Raw genomic sequence first — 17391 nt, 5'->3', positions numbered from 1 at the left:
ATGAATGCAGTTTAAAGCTCCTAACAACTGCTGACAATCAGAAAGTTAAAATCCCACTAATTCCATTAGACTGGTTTTTCAGTCACTTACTGATTAATGCCTCTGGAGTTTGGTTCGTATCTGCATTCAGTGGTGCAGTCAAGCCATTCCGGTACTATTTTCTATAGTAGCAGTGGTGAAGTTGAGCCGGAACTCGCATAATAGGCAAACTAAGTGACATGACTCACATCTCCCGCATAACTGTCCGAAACAAGCATTAGGAACTTCTTCATTTACAAACTACTTCTTTAAGAAGGCTAAAAATGCTGACGAAGACGACAGCAACAGTGCATCGACTGTGGACACAAATACAAACAACGCCACTGACAAGTAAATACAGTAAAGCATACTGACATGATGGAGAAAGACACTGGACACTAGAAATTAGATACATGCATTTCCTATTATAGGAGTTACTAGAACTTCGGTATCCAACTGAAATGTGAAATCGTATTAATTCTTGTTTAAGAAAATCTATATTTTATCGGCATTCCAGATTTAGGACTACACTACTGGCTGCATTGATGTGTTTAAAAAGTTCTTTCCACGTGATGGTTACCGAGGGTCTGCAAGGGACAAAGCTTAAATCTGTAAGTACCATACAGACGTCACAAAACCACCACGAGACCAGTGTCGAGAACTGGCACCAAACTGGCAGCTGATGACAGATCAGAAGATGGAGAATGAAAAGGTATAGCTGATCCTTAACAGCGTTCCTGATAAACGCCGGGGATAGCTTGGCCGGGCAGAGAGATGATAAGCCTGCACGGTCACCAAGCTGCAACCTGACCTTGCCAGCACTCTAACTAGGTGCCTGCACATTTCCGACCCTCTACGGTATTTGGCATGTTAAACATACATTCGGAAACTATTTAAAAGAGCTTGATGAAGTCAAGCTCCATACGACTAGCGCCACTTACTGGTCTGGAGTTGAAAGCTAATGTGTTTATTCCATCATAAATGGCATGTCTTACATGTATCCTTGCAAATAGATTTTGGAAGAAACAAAATTATCTGCTTTAAAAATAATGAACAATACTGTGGCAAGTCAATATCAGGCTGCAGAACAAGCAACTCAGAGGCAGAAGGGTCCTTTCACCGCATTTGTTAGTCCGCAACAAATACATTTAAAAGTCTATTAAAAGCTCTTCTGGTGCTGGCTTTTAGTACATTTTGTACATGGTACAGCAGTACACAGAAGTTCAGACATATAGCATGGCGTGACCAGAAGCACATGGTCCCAATCAAGCCATGGAACTCAAGCATGACATGCTCCCAGCAGCCCATTCTCCACCCTCAAGCAGCATGCCGTGCGGTGCCAGCTACTTACTCCTCTGGAGTGAGGAAGCTCTCCATTGACTTGACTGGACGAATACAGATTGACGTATTCACCCTCCCCGCCTTCCTCGTTAGCACTCTCGCTCTACAGGAGACAGGACAACAGCAAATATATGACAGTGCCCAGGTGGGGTACAAACTTCACACACAGATGTACGGCAGAGCCCCAGGGAGCCAGTGGTGTAATCATGGGAGAAAGACCAGAGTTTACACACCACAGCATTCCCAAGTTCAGACTCAGAAGTAGAACAGCTTTTTGGTGGCAAGCACACAGCTATTTTCAGTTTTATTGAAAAGCAATGCAGTCCAACAACTTCATCCAGGCCTAAAAACGAGGCCCAGTATCTTAACTGAGCAACAACCCACTTGAAGCACAAGATAAAGGAAAAAGAAGCCTCTGCTGGTGTTACATTCATTTCCAGCATTGACTTATGCTCTGAAAGTAGATGAAGATCTATGTTTAATGAATTAACCCCAAGTCTGTGTGTAGTGCACACAATTAAATACCCACAGCCAGGAACATCTGCTTTTTTAGAAGTACTGTAATTCATTCCACATAGTGAGCTGTAATGTGTTAAAATGTCCACCAGGTGGCGTGGATGTATATACTTATTAGTGTCCAGATGGTGGATTGAAAGTACATAGCCATAAAAATATTAAAAACCAGGACTTTTAATATTTTTATGGATATGGATTTGAATGCACTGACTCACCAATTAAGTTTAGATTTGAGCTCAACCACTTCCGATCTTTGTTACACCAAGATATAAACATACAGTATTTATAGAACAGTATATTCATCAAGCCAACCTACTGGACAACAAATACCCAATAGCTCACTGAAAACTTGCAAAGGCAAATTAACAACCAACTGTCATATCAGGCACACAAAGAGCTCTACCTGACACGCCAGCCCCCTTACCCCCTCCCAAGCCCCTCTGTAGCATTACAATGACATCTCACCACAGAGGTCTGCAGAGAGTCAGGGAGAGAAGGTTCAGAAGGTGGACAGACAGCAAGAGAGCCACCAGAGCTGTCCTGGGAACCATTGGCCACGCCCCCAGGAACTGCCGTGGCTGGCGCAGCTAGGTCCAAGCTCTGCGATTGGTGGACAGTTGTAAAGTGGGAAGAGACAGGTGAGAGGAAAGGAGGAATGGAGGCTTGATTGTGAGGAGCAAAGTCCTGAGAGTAGGACCTGTAAACAGACTTGTACTGGAGGAAGGGAGAGAAAGAGAAAGAGAGAAAGAAACAAGAGATGAGAAGGAGACCAGTGTACCAGACCTGCAAATCAAATACTGAATTAGATTCTAGCTGTTTAAATCGCCATACACTCACTGAAGCCACTGTATTGTTTCTACCATTGCCCTGATATTTATTTTCATTTGTGTAAAGCAAACATGTCTGTAGTATTTTTACATACTAGGGATGTGCTGTAAGTTTGACTTCCCCCATTAAGAGAAACATAAACATTCCTTTGGATAAAAATAGAGCAAAAACAACAATACGCCACAGTAAAATCCACTTCACCACTTCAAACAGGGGGGGGGGGGGGGGGGGGGTCATTTGTTTTAGCTAGAACTTTCTTGAAAGATGCCATCTGATGTAGCACATGTGGGATCATCCAGCATTTTACTTCAAATGTCTATTTTATACAATCCACAGATTGCTTTGCTATTCTTAGCAACCAAATACAGTGTTTACCTTATACATTTATATTAAAATAAAGAGATGCCCATAAACTGTGAAAATTTAAAGCTGAAAACTAGGGGCAAAATAAAATTACAATTCATGTCGGTGCAGTAGATAAGGCTGCCAATAAATATGTCTCGTAAGTATAACATTTTTTAATCTTAGTTAATCTTCGTTTTAATTGCTGATTGAATTGATACAATTACTGCATCCATCTCATTCGAGTTTGTTTTATTACTGATGCTATTATTATTTTAAAGTAGTTCTTATTATCTATAAGGCCTTATATGGTCTTGGACCTTCTTATCGTCAAGATCTGCTGACCCCATATGACCCTGGTCGTTCCCCGAGATTGGACAATTCGAACCTTCCGACAGTCCCTACAATTCGTTTGGACTGTGTAGGAGCCAGGGCATTCAGTTACAATGCCTCTCGTCTTTGGAACTTGCTCCCAATTTCATATCAGGAATGCAAGCACAATTGAATCTTTTAAATCGTGTTTGAAAACGTATTTGTTTGGGTCTGTTTAGTTGTAGTTGGATTATATATTAGACACAGGCTTTTTTATATTTCTTTTGTAAAGCGCCCTGGAATGCTTGCATGAAGAGAATTGTATTTTGTCGTTGTATTATTAATATTATTATTATTATTATTATTCAAAAAACAACCCGGCATAAAAAAAAAACTAGTTTTAGATTTATTTACACAGAATTTCACAGAAAAACTCCAGCATTTGCTGTTAAACTGTTTGAACCAACAGTTCACACATACATATACACACACACATACAGTTGTAGTCAAAAGTTTACATACCCCAATGGAAATGTATAATTTATAGAAATTTCTCAAACAAAGAATTTCAGATTAGATGTAGCCTACGTTTGACACGTCACAAAGTTGTTGTTTTTTTTTTTTTTTTTTTTTAAATAAACTTCCCATTCACAAGTCCTTCACTTTTAGTACTTTGCTCTATCATGCAGTTACACGACTAGCTTCCTATGCAAACGTGACTGCACTCATTGCATGCGCTCCAGTGTATTAAAATGGTGCCGCAGGGAATGAGTTAAGGTATGCTAAGAGGATCAAGACAGAGGAGAGCAGTGATTAACGTGTGTTAATAAATCTACAAAGAAATGAACACGTTAAATCACAGAAGTTAACTGCGATTAATTGACAGCCCTACTCTTAAGACAACATAGCTGTTGTATAGCAGTGCTATCATTTGGAATTTAAATTCCTGAAAACATGTGCATTGTCAATAAGGGAAAATGCCTGTACAATCTGAGATAAGAGAAATGTAAAAGTAACGTGTTTGCGATAGGGTAGCAATGTTCACACTCCCAACCTGCTGAAGATATTGCTAACTAGTTATTTTCCTTTGTATTTTAACCCATTAAGTGCTTTCATTTGAGGACAGGCTACTTTTTAACATTTTGAACTGGCATCTATCAACCTGTTATTTAAATTGTCTCTAACTATATTGTTATGACAACTTAGTCTAATTTCACGTAATGTATGAAATTATACAAATACAGCTTGCTTAATGGGTTAATATTTCACTGGAGGATTGAGTTCACAGAAAGAAGGTTCAGTAAGGTGTATATAACAAGACAATACGTATACGCTACGTATGTGGGTGGTAATAGAAAATTACTCAATCAGCTTACTTCCTGTCCTGCTACAATAAAAGAAAATAATGTAATTCCGCACCGGAATTAACCCTGACCTCATTAAACATCGTCACATCCAAAAATAAAACCCTGTTCCCCTCTCCTGACATTTAATTCATTTTTAATACATTTTATTTTTTGACCTTTTCTCTGCTTACGCACAGCTGCTGCTGAAGAGACCTCTTAGAACAGCTGGTAACAGTTGTACAACAAGACCAAGTGTCTGGTGGTCATGACAGGCCGATCTCCTTTCAGAAATCTTTCACCTAGAAACATTACAGGCCCTGTCTTGTACTTAAGTGGCAGATAAAACTTATGGCTAAGAAATAAAATGAGTTATTAACTGTAGTAAGGAGCTGTTTAATATTCAGCGGTGTTTCTTGCTAGTTTTACACCTTTACAAGGATTTTATTCCACTAGAAATACTTTGGACAGCCTTCAAAATCAGGCCCTAAGTGGTAAGTGCAGTGGTAATAGGGAAAGATTTTGCAAAACACACCGATTATAAAGTCTCAACTGTTCCAAGTACTTCTTGTATTTAAAAAGATAATTACAGAATCATTTTTCTTTTTGAATTGAGCCTTTGCTTGAGTTGACTATGAATAAGAATATTATCAGAATGAGCTGTTCTAAACATACAGATGAGCCTGCCTATTTTTGAAAAAAAAATATACCATTTTATTTTACTGGTACAATATTGTTTAGGTGTCCTAATGTTTTGGTAACATTTTGTTGTAACAAAATTGCTTTTGTGCTGCTGACTAACAAAAGCCTCCGGTTATGTTGGACACAAACAAACAAACGCAGTGAACCCTGAACGAACCGGTTACCCAGGGGACTGGGCTGTTTGTTCAAGATGCCTCTGTCTTCACTTGCATTAGGGAGTTTTCCTGTCTGGTAAGAGCAGGTGATTATTACTGCAAAACTCATTAACCTACAATGGGTGTGTCACCCAGACTGACTACAGAGAGAAAAAAGGCTATATTCTGCAAATATAGCCCTTCAGATGCTTTTATGACACAAAAACGTATTGGGTTAATTAGGTAATGTATTTTTCTTTTACAGATTGCTGTTGCAGCGAGGAGATCTGAATTCAAAGCTTGTTGAAGCCACTATTGTGACGTCACTGCTAGAAGTTGGCCATTGCAAAATGACAAATAAATATGCTTTGAAACACCCACACGCATTGTATAAAGGTTATATGCAATGTCATGCTAAAGATTTCTTGGGAAAACTCATGCTTAACTTTCAAGCATTTTGCAGTAATATTAGCAGCTCTGCTGTCTAGACTCCTGACGCCCGCTGTCTGAGAAAACTGTAGATTTATCCACCCTGTCACCACCAGTGTTTCTACTGCATCCTCACAGTACAGCCAATCCTCCTTCAATCCTTCCTGCCCACGCAACTCCACTCATTCTATCTTGGAAATCACAAAGCCACAGGCGACGACATTCAGGCACTGTGGATACCAACACACACTGCCTGCTCCACAGCAAGTCCCAACCAAGTATGTAGAAACATTCCCTGATTGCAAATCTCCTGACTACTGCAATCTTTCCCTCAGATTCCAGCACACCGCTTCGCTCTGCACAGCAACAACATGAGGTTGATTACAACCTTTCCTTAATGCCAATCACAGTATGCTCAAAATATAACTGGCAAACTGAAATGAGAAAAACCCTACCTCTACACAGGTGTCAGAAACATGAAACAGTTGCCATGATCTAAATACACAGCATGTGGAATAGCATGCCATAACAAATGCCCATACGTAGTTTCATCCTCAACTAATCAGGGGTTCCCAGCCAATTAAGTGTCAGTACAGAGATGAAGTTAAAAGCTCTGTAAACCGGGGCTCCCGAGTGGCGCATCCAGTAAAAGCACTCGCTAGAGTGCAGGTTGCGCTCTATAGCCTGGACGTCGCCGGTTCGAGTCCAGGCTACTCCACAGCCGACCGTGGACGGGAGCTCCGAGGGGGCGGCGCTCAATTGGCCGAGCGTCGTCCGGGGGGAGGGAGGGTTAGGTCGGCTAGGGTGTCCTCGGCTCACCGCGCACCAGCGACCCCTGTGGTCTGGCCGGGCGCCTGCGGGCTTGCCTGTAAACTGCCCAGAGCCGCATTGTCCTCTGACGCTGTAGCTCTGAGGCGGTTGCACGGTGAGTCTGCAGAGTGTAAAGAAACGAGCGGCTGACAGCACACGCTTTGGAGGACAGCGGTGGTAGCGGTGAGCTGAGCCTAAAAATAATTGGGCATTTCAAATTGGGGAGAAAATAATAAAAACTGATTGGCAACGACTAAATTATTAAAAATAAATGAATAAAAAAAAAAAAAAAAAAAAAAAAAAAAAGCTCTGTAAACCACAAATGCAAATGAGCCTGGCTCTTTTTTGCACGGTGGTTAAGATGCTTGGTTGAGCATCTTAATCAGTTTGCACCTAGCTTCCACTCTATTACACAAAGTTTAATAAAATGTATGCAAGATATAGCCCTCAACAGCTTATCTAAATCAGATGATGAGAGAGTGTCTTATTTATTTATTATTTACTTAGCACTGACTTTGTTATATTTAACTTAAGTTTTATATGTCGATAAACAGAAAACTGTAGTTTAAAGCTAGTTTGTGTAAATGATCAAATAATGCCAACCCTAGTAATAATATTCATAGTATTATTGGTATTTTTTAAATATATTTTTGTTACAAATGCAGAACAGACATTGCTATGTCCCTAGCAGGCCCTGCCCTGCAGCTGGGCATACCCACAGGAATTGAAGAATGTTAAAAATTCCCCTGCATGCTGGGGGCAAGAGTCAAGAGTGAAGCGTCCAAAAAATCTGTTTTGAGTTACATCCGTATGATCGGCATTCCACACTCACCAAGGAGCTTGACACAGGAAAAGACCTGGGATAAAGTCCTCTTCAAGAACTGCTTCGGATAACTGAACTCTTTAAAACAGTACCGTATTCATCAATACTAGTTGTTATCTACAGTCGTGTGCGCACTTATTAGAACACCTCATGATATCCTTTCTATACCTACCTGCATGAAAACCTCTGGCTGTGAGAATCTCAATTTTGCATCAGTGATGTTGAAACAATAAGCACTCATGTATGAAAACGTTAGACCACTTTTGTGCTTTAATTCAACATCTTAAACAACTTCTAAAAAGTCATGCATTTTACCATCGGTGGGTAGGTGTTCCTTTTCTCTTACTACTTTAAATTAATAGCACGTGCGGCCTATTAAAGCAATCAATTAAATTAGCCAATCACTAATTTGCCTATTTAGACCATTTTCCAAGATTCTCAGTTCCAGTGGTTTGATTTCATATGCATAACAAATCAAATATATGTACACACTACTACTAAAATCTACATCCCTATGTATTTTATTGGTACTGCAGTGTGCCATCAAAACGGTCAAGGGTTTTTGGACTGTCTCTTATGAATTCAAGTCCTGCTCTTTGTTCTTTGATAATCCCAGTTTTGATCTTGAGACACAAGACTAAGTTATAATACATACAAGATTTAGTTTCTATATATCCTGGGAATGTTTCAGAGTGCATATCTATTTCTTTATTATTATTATTATTTATTTCTTAGCAGACGCCCTTATCCAGGGCGACTTACAATTGTTACAAGATATCACATTATTTTTACATACAATTACCCATTTATACAGTTGGGTTTTTACTGGAGCAATTTAGGTAAAGTACCTTGCTCAAGGGTACAGCAGCAGTGTCCCCTACCAGGGATTGAACCCACAACCCTCCAGTCAAGAGTCCAGAGCCCTAACCACTACGCCACACTGCTGCCCTATTTCTCCACACCTCTGAACTTTATAAGACTGATCCCAATTGGGAAAGCAAGTCTCTATATAGATCTAAGTGTGAAATACGTAGATATAACATGTGCATGAGTGCCTTCACTATATACCCAGTGGAGGATAATAAGCAGCAGGAAATAGTCCTTGGAACTAGACTGAATAGCGGAATGGGTGGACAACTACTAATATTGTACTTTATTGCTGCAGATGCCATGGAAACCTATAATGACTTAAGGATACAGCACTCCACTGCTCAGCATACTCTAAACATAACCTGAAACTATTTGTAGCAGAGGTATTAACTCAAACACCATTCATTCCAGCTGTCACTATATTACTCATACAAATATTATTAGGCTGGTAAAATGACAGCTGAACAGATGCTTGAAACACACTGCCTAGCACAAAAAAACATCTAATCTTCCATCAGATTAGTTATTTCATACCTCTTCTGCTAGAACAAAAGACATCCTCTACTGAAGCCCAGTGAAACAATGAAATAACCTCTTCACCCTGTCTGTTATTACAAGGGGTTTCAGCAAATGGAGCCGTTTTCCTAGGATTGACACTCTCAGTTACCAAATTGAAAAGCGTCATTAAGCACTCAGACAACGGAGAGCCACAGGTCTGAATAAGCCTCTTTCTGCTGGATTAAACAATCCGGCTCTATATAAACAAGACACAGCAGTGATGCCAGTCCAGCACACTGTATACAATGTGGAGTATTAGCAGTGCTGCTACAGTGACAGAATGTGAATGGAATGGTCGGAATCGACAGGGAGCCCTCTCTAAATGGAATGGTCGGAATCGACAGGGAGCCCTCTCTAAATGGAATGGTCAGAATCGACAGGGAGCCCTCTCTAAATGGAATGGTCGGAATCGACAGGGAGCCCTCTCTACTGCAGTCATTGAGCCACTTGAAGCCGCTGCTGTGGAGAAACAGCCAAGATAGACTCCCTTCCTCAGGATGAATGGTGGCCAGCAGTTAATGCAGTAGGCACCAGTGCTCTACTCAAGTGCCAATAGCCTTGTTGCCCATCATCTCATACCTCCATGTTGTGCTGCAGTAAATGCCACTTGAGTAGCAGGCATACACAAAGGCCAGGTGAATTCGTAGTATTAAATCGGTCACCCTGCATTAATGAGTCTTCTCCCATTCACAGCTCAGCCAATACTCATGGTAAGAATGCAAACCGCTTCCAGGTCATGACCCTACTGGTTTATGGGTTGCCTTCCTGCGCGATGCCCTTTGTGCGCATTCAGAACTGGAAATAGCTGCGCTCAAGGTCCTTCACAGCTTTGTATTTTACAAAAAGAGCACTCCGCTCGCAGTAACAGTACCATGAGTTATTAACAATGACAGCATTCACAAAGGCATTTCTATTTTTGAACGGGAAGCTGAACTGCCCTTAAGCTGGCTTCCTCCTGCAAATTAGCTCAACATTCAGTTAGCTCAACCCTCAGGCTACTAGTTTTACACTTGTGCAGTACGCCAACCCTACTGGAGTCAATATTGTTGATACCCTCATTGTTGACTGCATTATCATCAACACAACCACAGAGTAATGTAGATGAAGCAATAACGACCCACTACACAAGTGCGGTAACCCATGTTGTTTGGAGTTAGGAAGAAAGTCAACCTGTACTGTTCAGCCTAAAGTGTTAGGTACGGAAGTTCGTTATTATACAGCAGGAGATGGACAGTTTACCATCTGAAACAAACTGTGAAACAGTAATTACATGCATTGAAGGATGCAAGAAATAGACCAGTCATTAGTAAAACAGATTACAAGCTAAAATCCATGCAATTTGGTAGCATGCAGACCTGTCAACAACCACAACATCTGAATTTAAATGTAAATAGGCTGTATTTGTTGAACTACAAGCTAAGGTATTTAACTACATTTTGAATAGCGAAAGGTTTGGAAATCAATTTTTTGCAGTTGTTTTGGACGGTGTATTGGATTTAACCCTTGAGGTTCTACAGGAGATTGAGAACTGAACACTCTACGCATTGCTCACCAGTGACTCAAGATGGGCAGAGAGGGGAGGAGATTCAGGAATCCACACAGGATCAGCGCCAACGTTTGATTGGTTGTGGAGCAACTGACTTAGAAATAATTGGCTGAAAAAAGGGTGGTTGAGCCAACACTGGCCGAGAAGGGTGGGGTCGAAGAAAGGCTGGCTGAGCACTAATTGGTGGAGCAGAGAAGGCGGGAGAAGGGGGAAGGGCCAGGGAGACGTTGCCATCGGTGCCGGGTTGAATAAGGGGAAAGTGGGAGGCAGGTAGAGAGGAAATGGAAACTCTTCAGAGATGGAAGAAGGAGGAGTAGAAAGAGGAGGAGACACCAACTTTAAAAAGGAAAAAGAACACAAAAATTAAAAGGGAAAAAAACACAGAAAAGACACTACATCACAAAAACAGAATGAAGAGTGATAATTGTATTGACAGTTTACCGAAGTCTACTCATCCTCATGCGCATTGCTTTTATGGGATGCAAGATTATGTCCTATTAGATGAATATAGTGAGATGCAGAAATTGAATCGACTACTTTTACCAAGTGATTCACTTCCTGGTCTATTTATTGTCGATGTGTTGGTTTAATTTCATTTGTTCAGTTCACACGCACTCTCCTTTTCCCTCTCATAGTAATCTTGAAAGAAACTTGCACAAACCTATGCACCACTGTTGTAATGCTGAAACCACACAGCACAGGTTAGCGTAGCTATAAAGAATACACATACAGCTGCACTCCATCTTTGAAGCTTCTTGGATGAATCTATTATAAAGCACAGCCATTGTGTAAACGTGAGATTAGAAAAATGAACAACCCTAAAATGGAACATATAGAAAATAACGTGAACATTAATACATTAAAATGTATCAATATCCACAATAATGCAAGACATTATGCGCCAACTCCATTTGTCTCCATTCTCTGGGTACACATAAAAGCAACTATTGCAACGTCGCAATTTATAAACCATTTTATCACTTGTTACAAATGCAACCAACCACTGTTTCTACCTTTAAACGATTTACCACTGGGAGCAAGAGGCACGTTTTCATTAATCACAAACGAAATAGACAATGAAACAGGTGAATTTGAATTCATTTGAATCTGATTAATAGTTTGAGCATTTCGTTGCTTTCGAAACAATACCCCAAATATAAAACTTTAAGCTGGCTTGTTATCTTACAGCGAGGGTGCCATTTATAGCAGCGCAACCGACAAGTGTTCATAATAGATGACTGAAAGCTTGCTTAATACATACAATCACAATGATGTTTACTAAACTGCTAGACTATTCCCATTTTCCAGTGGTTTTGGGTGTTAAAAAAAACAAGACGCGCTTGTACACAACGCTTGTTCAGCGCCTCAGTTTGGGCCACATTTGCGTTTATCAATTTTAGTCAAAGGAAAAGCAAATGTTAGTCACACTTTTGAATCTGGGTTGACTGTTATATCTCCCCCTCTAACACAATAAGGAATACACAGCGCACCACCAAGCAGCAGACACAGCCACACAACACCACGGGCCACGGACAGGCAGGCCACGCCACTCACCGAAGGTGCTGTGAAGGAGCTGTGCCGGCTCAGGAAGGAGTTAGAGACGGACATGCTCAGACTGAGAGCCGCGTTGGCATCCTCCACCGGGACAGCAGCCTGAGCATGCTGAACATGACACGAGAGAGAAGAGGAGGAGGAGGAGGAGGAGGAGGAGGCATTATAGGAGGCCTGCAGGACATGGCGAGACAGAAAGCAGGAGAGAAGAAAAGAGCAGTGAAAGTTTAATTCAAATAACCAGACGCCCCAAGGAAAAGCACTGAGATATCAAATAACAGGAGGCCAAAAGCAGCTGCAAGCATTATTAAATCCTATTTTTAATATAGGCATGGTACAAAATAAACTTAGATATTGTGGTAAACTTTGCATCCCTTTAAGTATAACAGTGTTTTTCCTTGTGGCATGGCACTAGATGGCCAAATGATATACAGTCCAATTGTGAGACTTTCCTCTTAAAGGGAAAGTACAACATGTTTGGGTGGCTGCTAATGGTTTTCAAAGTCTAAAATGCACTATTATTATTTGATGTCCTACTGTATATTGAAAAGTTGCGTCGCTAATCGTTAATCGCAAACGCGTCATTCTGTACAGAGACCCACAGCAAAAATAGGAACAGGAAAAGGAACCAAATATTGGAAATGCAGAAGCATAAAGTTATTTTTCAAGGATCTTTTGGGTTACAGTGCAGAGTGATGGCTATGCTAGCAGGAGGAATAGAGCGGATTTACTGGAAATAGTGACTCAAAAAGCTAACCGCTTAGATGACCAGGGGACACCTAGCTCTTACCCTGCATGGAGAGAGAAAGAGAAAGAACAAAAAGAGAAAGCATCAGAAGAACATTCTCTGCAGGCTCTTATTGAATCTGAAGAAGGTGTGAAAAGACAACTTGAATGGATGTACTTTATACAGGGTGTAAAAACCACAGCACATGACTTCCGTCCAGAAAGACACGATTGATGAGAAACAGCCGATTGATGAGAAAGGCTTGGTTTACTAGCCGCCTTTCGGGAAAAGGTAAAGGGATCCCCAATCTCACAACAAGGTGGCAGTCATTGTTACCAGATGAATTGTACAGAATAGTCATAGTCAGCATTGTGGCTTGAGGTGTAGAGCGAGTAGAGCCATGGACTGCAGTGTCCTAATCTTCTCTGCTCCAGTTTACCATGATATTAAATATGGATTCCTGATACGGTGAGTGCATAACATGTAGGGCTTAGATACCCAATTTGTTTCCTGTTTTTAGAGTGCGTAGGCAGAATAAATTGCTTTCTAATACACTCTTAATACTGGTGTTGATTTAAAATATATTATATTAAAGCTGGGGTCTAAATACTGCACGCATTGGCAGTAAATCTTGTTTGGAAAGCACATAAAAAAACGAGAGACAAAATAAGACTTTTCGAAAGTAAATGGAGAAACAAAAAAGGGGGGAAAAACAGAAATTTGACCAAGGATCAGGAAATTGTATGTGCCACTGGAGCTAAGAAAATTTTCTTCACATTTCTTTCTATTTCCCCTTAGATCTATCTCGTGTTTTGCAGAGGGAACTAATCGGCTTGACTAATATCTATTGCCATAATAATGCTCTAAGGTTTAAAAACTCGGCGTCACCTGATATGCCAGACCAATACAGGACCATGCTACTGAAAGCACAATGCTTAATGGACAATGGCTAGTAGATACTTCAGTTGAATACTAGTGAGAGGTTAAGAACAGGCACAATATGACATGGATGGAAAAAAGACTTCTATTGCAGAGCAGTTTCACCCATTCCAGGTTTTGATACAAACTTGATCAGCCACAGTGTACAGGTAACAAGCTCAGGTGTGTTGGATTAAACTCATAGTAAAACCAGCAATGGGTCAAACTGCTACGCAATGAGGGTCATATTTCCATCCTGTATGAGCGTCCCGCAAAATTCAGCTAAGCATCTCAGTGCTGTTATTTCAGTGTCACGGGGGTGTTCACTCCTTCATTTGACATTTAACTGAGTTTTGAACCCTGGCCTGCACAGGTGAAAGGCTGAACCGCGCCCCCTATCGCTCCGGGTCTGAGTAAAACACACAGCCCCTCCAGTTCAGTCGGTGAGGCAAACCGCCATGCCAGATGGCTGGTTACCGACAGTACGGGTCATTTTCAAATCGTATTTGCTGTGCCGAAAGCTCAGGTGCCTAGTCCATCGCTGACATGTTGATGATGTTAAAAAAGAAAGTGTTAAACTGGGTGCCTCAAAGAGTTTCAAAACAGCTCTCCAGCACTTGTAGGTTAACACTAAAGGCTGGGAGCCTTGGTGTGGCTGGGTGCCTTGGTGCTAAACGCAAGTAGCTCTCGCGAGCAAGAGGGTGAGGGGGGAGTGTGAAAAAAAGAAACAAATGCAATCTCAGACAAGCGACAATCATTTTGTGCAATCCCCTGGAAAATAAACAAAAAGGTGCTTAACTCAGCAGAGAACCTGAAAACCCTGCAAGAGAGATGCATCACCATCGCCACAGATAAGCAGATTCTGAGAAGTGAAAATGCAGCTAGTTTGAAATCAGGGGATGGGAAACCTGCCCTGGCTGGTAGAGCATATTAATCCAAATCCTAAGGAATGATACAATTCTTCTTTATCGATACAAAATTCTCTCCCGGCATCCCTGGCAGCTGCAGTATTGATGATGCTTGTATGGCTAAGAAGTAATAAATAGAAAATGGCTCGTTAATTTAAAAAAATAAAAATAAAAAGGTTGATAACCAGTCAATGTTTAATATTCCCAGGGTACCATTTTGGTCATATGAGCCACAATTAATAACACAGGCTGCCAGATGAAGCTGTTCTTGAGGTTTGTCCTGCCCACACAAGCTATTTTGACTGATTGTTTCAGAATGCATACCAAGAGCATCTAATTGAAAGGAAGCCACACAAGTGATCGACACAACTTATCCATTCATAAAAACAGTTTCTTTCAGTTAAACAAAAACCGCGGGTAAGGTTCTCAATTTCAATGCAAGTGAGTTGAAAGGTCGGTTTGAGATTGCTGACAGAAGGCCTTCCTGAATGGCCCGATTACTGGCACAGTTGATAATAACCTTGAGACAGAAAGATAAACTGTAAGGTTCTGACTTTTCACCTGAATTTAAAATTGTTTTCCTGCGATGTCTCTTGAGATTTAATTATTTCATTTGACCAACTTATCTGGCTTTCAGTGGCATCGAATCTTGTTTTCAAGAATATACAGGCAGACAAACAACAAAGAAATACTGCGGCTCAAAAAATATTGTGTGGCACATGACTGATACGTCACTGAAGAGGGCTGCTTTATCCTGTGTGTGCATGTCTGTGGGCATGTTCATAGTGCTTAGGGGGTCAAAAAAGTCCCCAGGAAGTAGAGAAACCAGACAAAACCTACCTTGAGGATGTAGGCCATGTCATGTTTTAATAAATATTTAAAACCTAACCATTTAACATAAAGCTTTCAATGCAGAAGTATTTACTTTAGCGCCAATTTTCATTGCTGTGGCGATAGCCATGCCCCTCTAGAGTTTAGAAAAGAAACATTACACTATATGGACGACCACATAAACGCTTTTAACAAATGTGTGTGTGTGTCTCTCTCAGCGTGCGTGTGTGTGTCTCTCGTCGTGTGTGTGGGAGAGAGGTGGAGGTGGCTACAGCATGGCACTCACCAGCTGCCTCTGCTTGGGCGGTAGTCTGGGCGGGGGCAGCAGCTCGTGCACAGAGTCTGTGCTGCTGAAGGAGTCGTTGAAGCCGTACGCCTCCTGGAAGCGCTTGTTCCGCTGCTCGTAGATGCTCTCGCTCTGCGGTGTCTGGTAGAACACGGAGGGCTGCGGCTCAGAATAATCCTCCAGAAACTGCATGTACTGCTGGACTGCCAGGGGGAACAAACCAGCAGGGTTAGTGAAGGGCAGGAAATAGAAAGCTAATACTGTTTATAATGAGAGCTCAAGGGACACAGTATACAGATACAGGGAAATATACTGCAAGCAGGCATCCTACAGAGTGGGGACTATAAAACGTAGGCTATATTAAATATAGATTATATACATATATGTAGATTTTTTTTATTTATATATATATATATATATATATATATATATATATATATATATATATATATATATATATATATATATATATATATATAGTGCGCGTAAAGATATCTTGAAGAATGGTGGAGGATACTTCTATACCTTGGTAACAGGGCAACTGGAAGCTATACCCAATATTTCACAATATCTCGGAATGAAGGAAAAAAAAGACTGCAACTTGCAACACTGGCTCACTGGTGCTTTCCTTTCACGGCAGTACTTTATCGTACCCTCTTGGTGGCAAGGAAGCAGATTTTTCTTTTTATTCAACCTATTTCTTTCAAACGGTATCAGAAACTGAACAGCTATATCGTACTTTTGTCTCTTACTAACCTATGTGTCTGTACCATATGAAACACAAACTCCTACATGCATTTATAAGGACTATGTGGGTGTACATACTATATGTGTGCATGTATGCTTGTGCCTATTAAATACTTTGCAAAAAGAGACACTCTATACAAAAATATGATTTGCTTTGTACAGTCACACTGCAACAATTCCTCTTCTCCAGGCCAATTTCTTTTCAATAGCAACAAACAAGCTAATTCCATATAAAAACCACCATGAGCATTCTTCCTCTTTAGTGTTGCGGTCCTCCCAACTGCCCTTCCCTGCATTGTCTCATCTCTCTCCCGTATCACAGCTTTTCTCATACATCAGAAACTCAATAAGCCAACAGGAAATGACATCAGCCCCTTAAAGCTACCCTGCATGCTCTAGGGCTGATTTCCTGCATTGCTGGGGGAGCCTCACAAAGAGATTTCCCATTTCACTAACAAAGGCATTCTTCTGCATGACCTCATTCCACAGATATTACCATTTCCCTCTGTGATCGGCCTCCGCCCCCAAAGTTAGAGTTAATAAACAGCTCCGGATCTGGAGTAAATCCAGGGGATTTATTTACAGATAGCTGCTCAATGGCAGAGTGGCCAGCACTTACAGGCCCCTTTCAGGATGGGAGGTTATAACTACTGACTCCTGGCTAGCTCTGCATACATGTACAGTAGATTATACAAGAAGCTGGTATGGGCCTTCTCTCCCTCTCTCAGGGAGATGTTTTCCAGTTTACCTTATAGGTCATACTCTTAAGGAAATGCCTAACGGTACAATTGGCCCACCAAAAGTTAGCATTCCTACATGATCAAGCGGACAAATGTTTCATCAGTGTTCCT

The 17391-nt window shown here is 41.0% G+C and overlaps 1 protein-coding gene across 17 annotated transcripts in view; it reads right to left on the bottom strand.

Annotated features, from left to right (window-relative positions):
* rapgef1b (Rap guanine nucleotide exchange factor (GEF) 1b) overlaps positions 1-17391 on the bottom strand; it is a 70918-nt gene that overhangs the window by 11365 nt on the left and 42162 nt on the right. For 6 of the 17 annotated variants that reach the window (XM_058986944.1, XM_058986942.1, XM_058986947.1 and 3 more), the window contains 5 exons: positions 15794-15996; positions 12127-12297; positions 10579-10908; positions 2341-2589; positions 1370-1462 (listed from right to left, as the gene is read on the bottom strand). In XM_058986944.1, the coding sequence (XP_058842927.1) occupies positions 1370-1462; positions 2341-2589; positions 10579-10908; positions 12127-12297; positions 15794-15996 (1046 nt within the window). The remainder of the gene's footprint in view (positions 1-1369; positions 1463-2340; positions 2590-10578; positions 10909-12126; positions 12298-15793; positions 15997-17391) is intronic. The other 11 variants (XM_058986950.1, XM_058986951.1, XM_058986952.1 and 8 more) reach the window with 5 other exon arrangements.

This window comes from Acipenser ruthenus, chromosome 15 (assembly GCF_902713425.1).
Source record: "Acipenser ruthenus chromosome 15, fAciRut3.2 maternal haplotype, whole genome shotgun sequence".
Taxonomy (NCBI): Eukaryota; Metazoa; Chordata; class Actinopteri; order Acipenseriformes; family Acipenseridae; genus Acipenser; species Acipenser ruthenus.
This window is presented reverse-complemented; position numbering and strand designations above follow the sequence as displayed.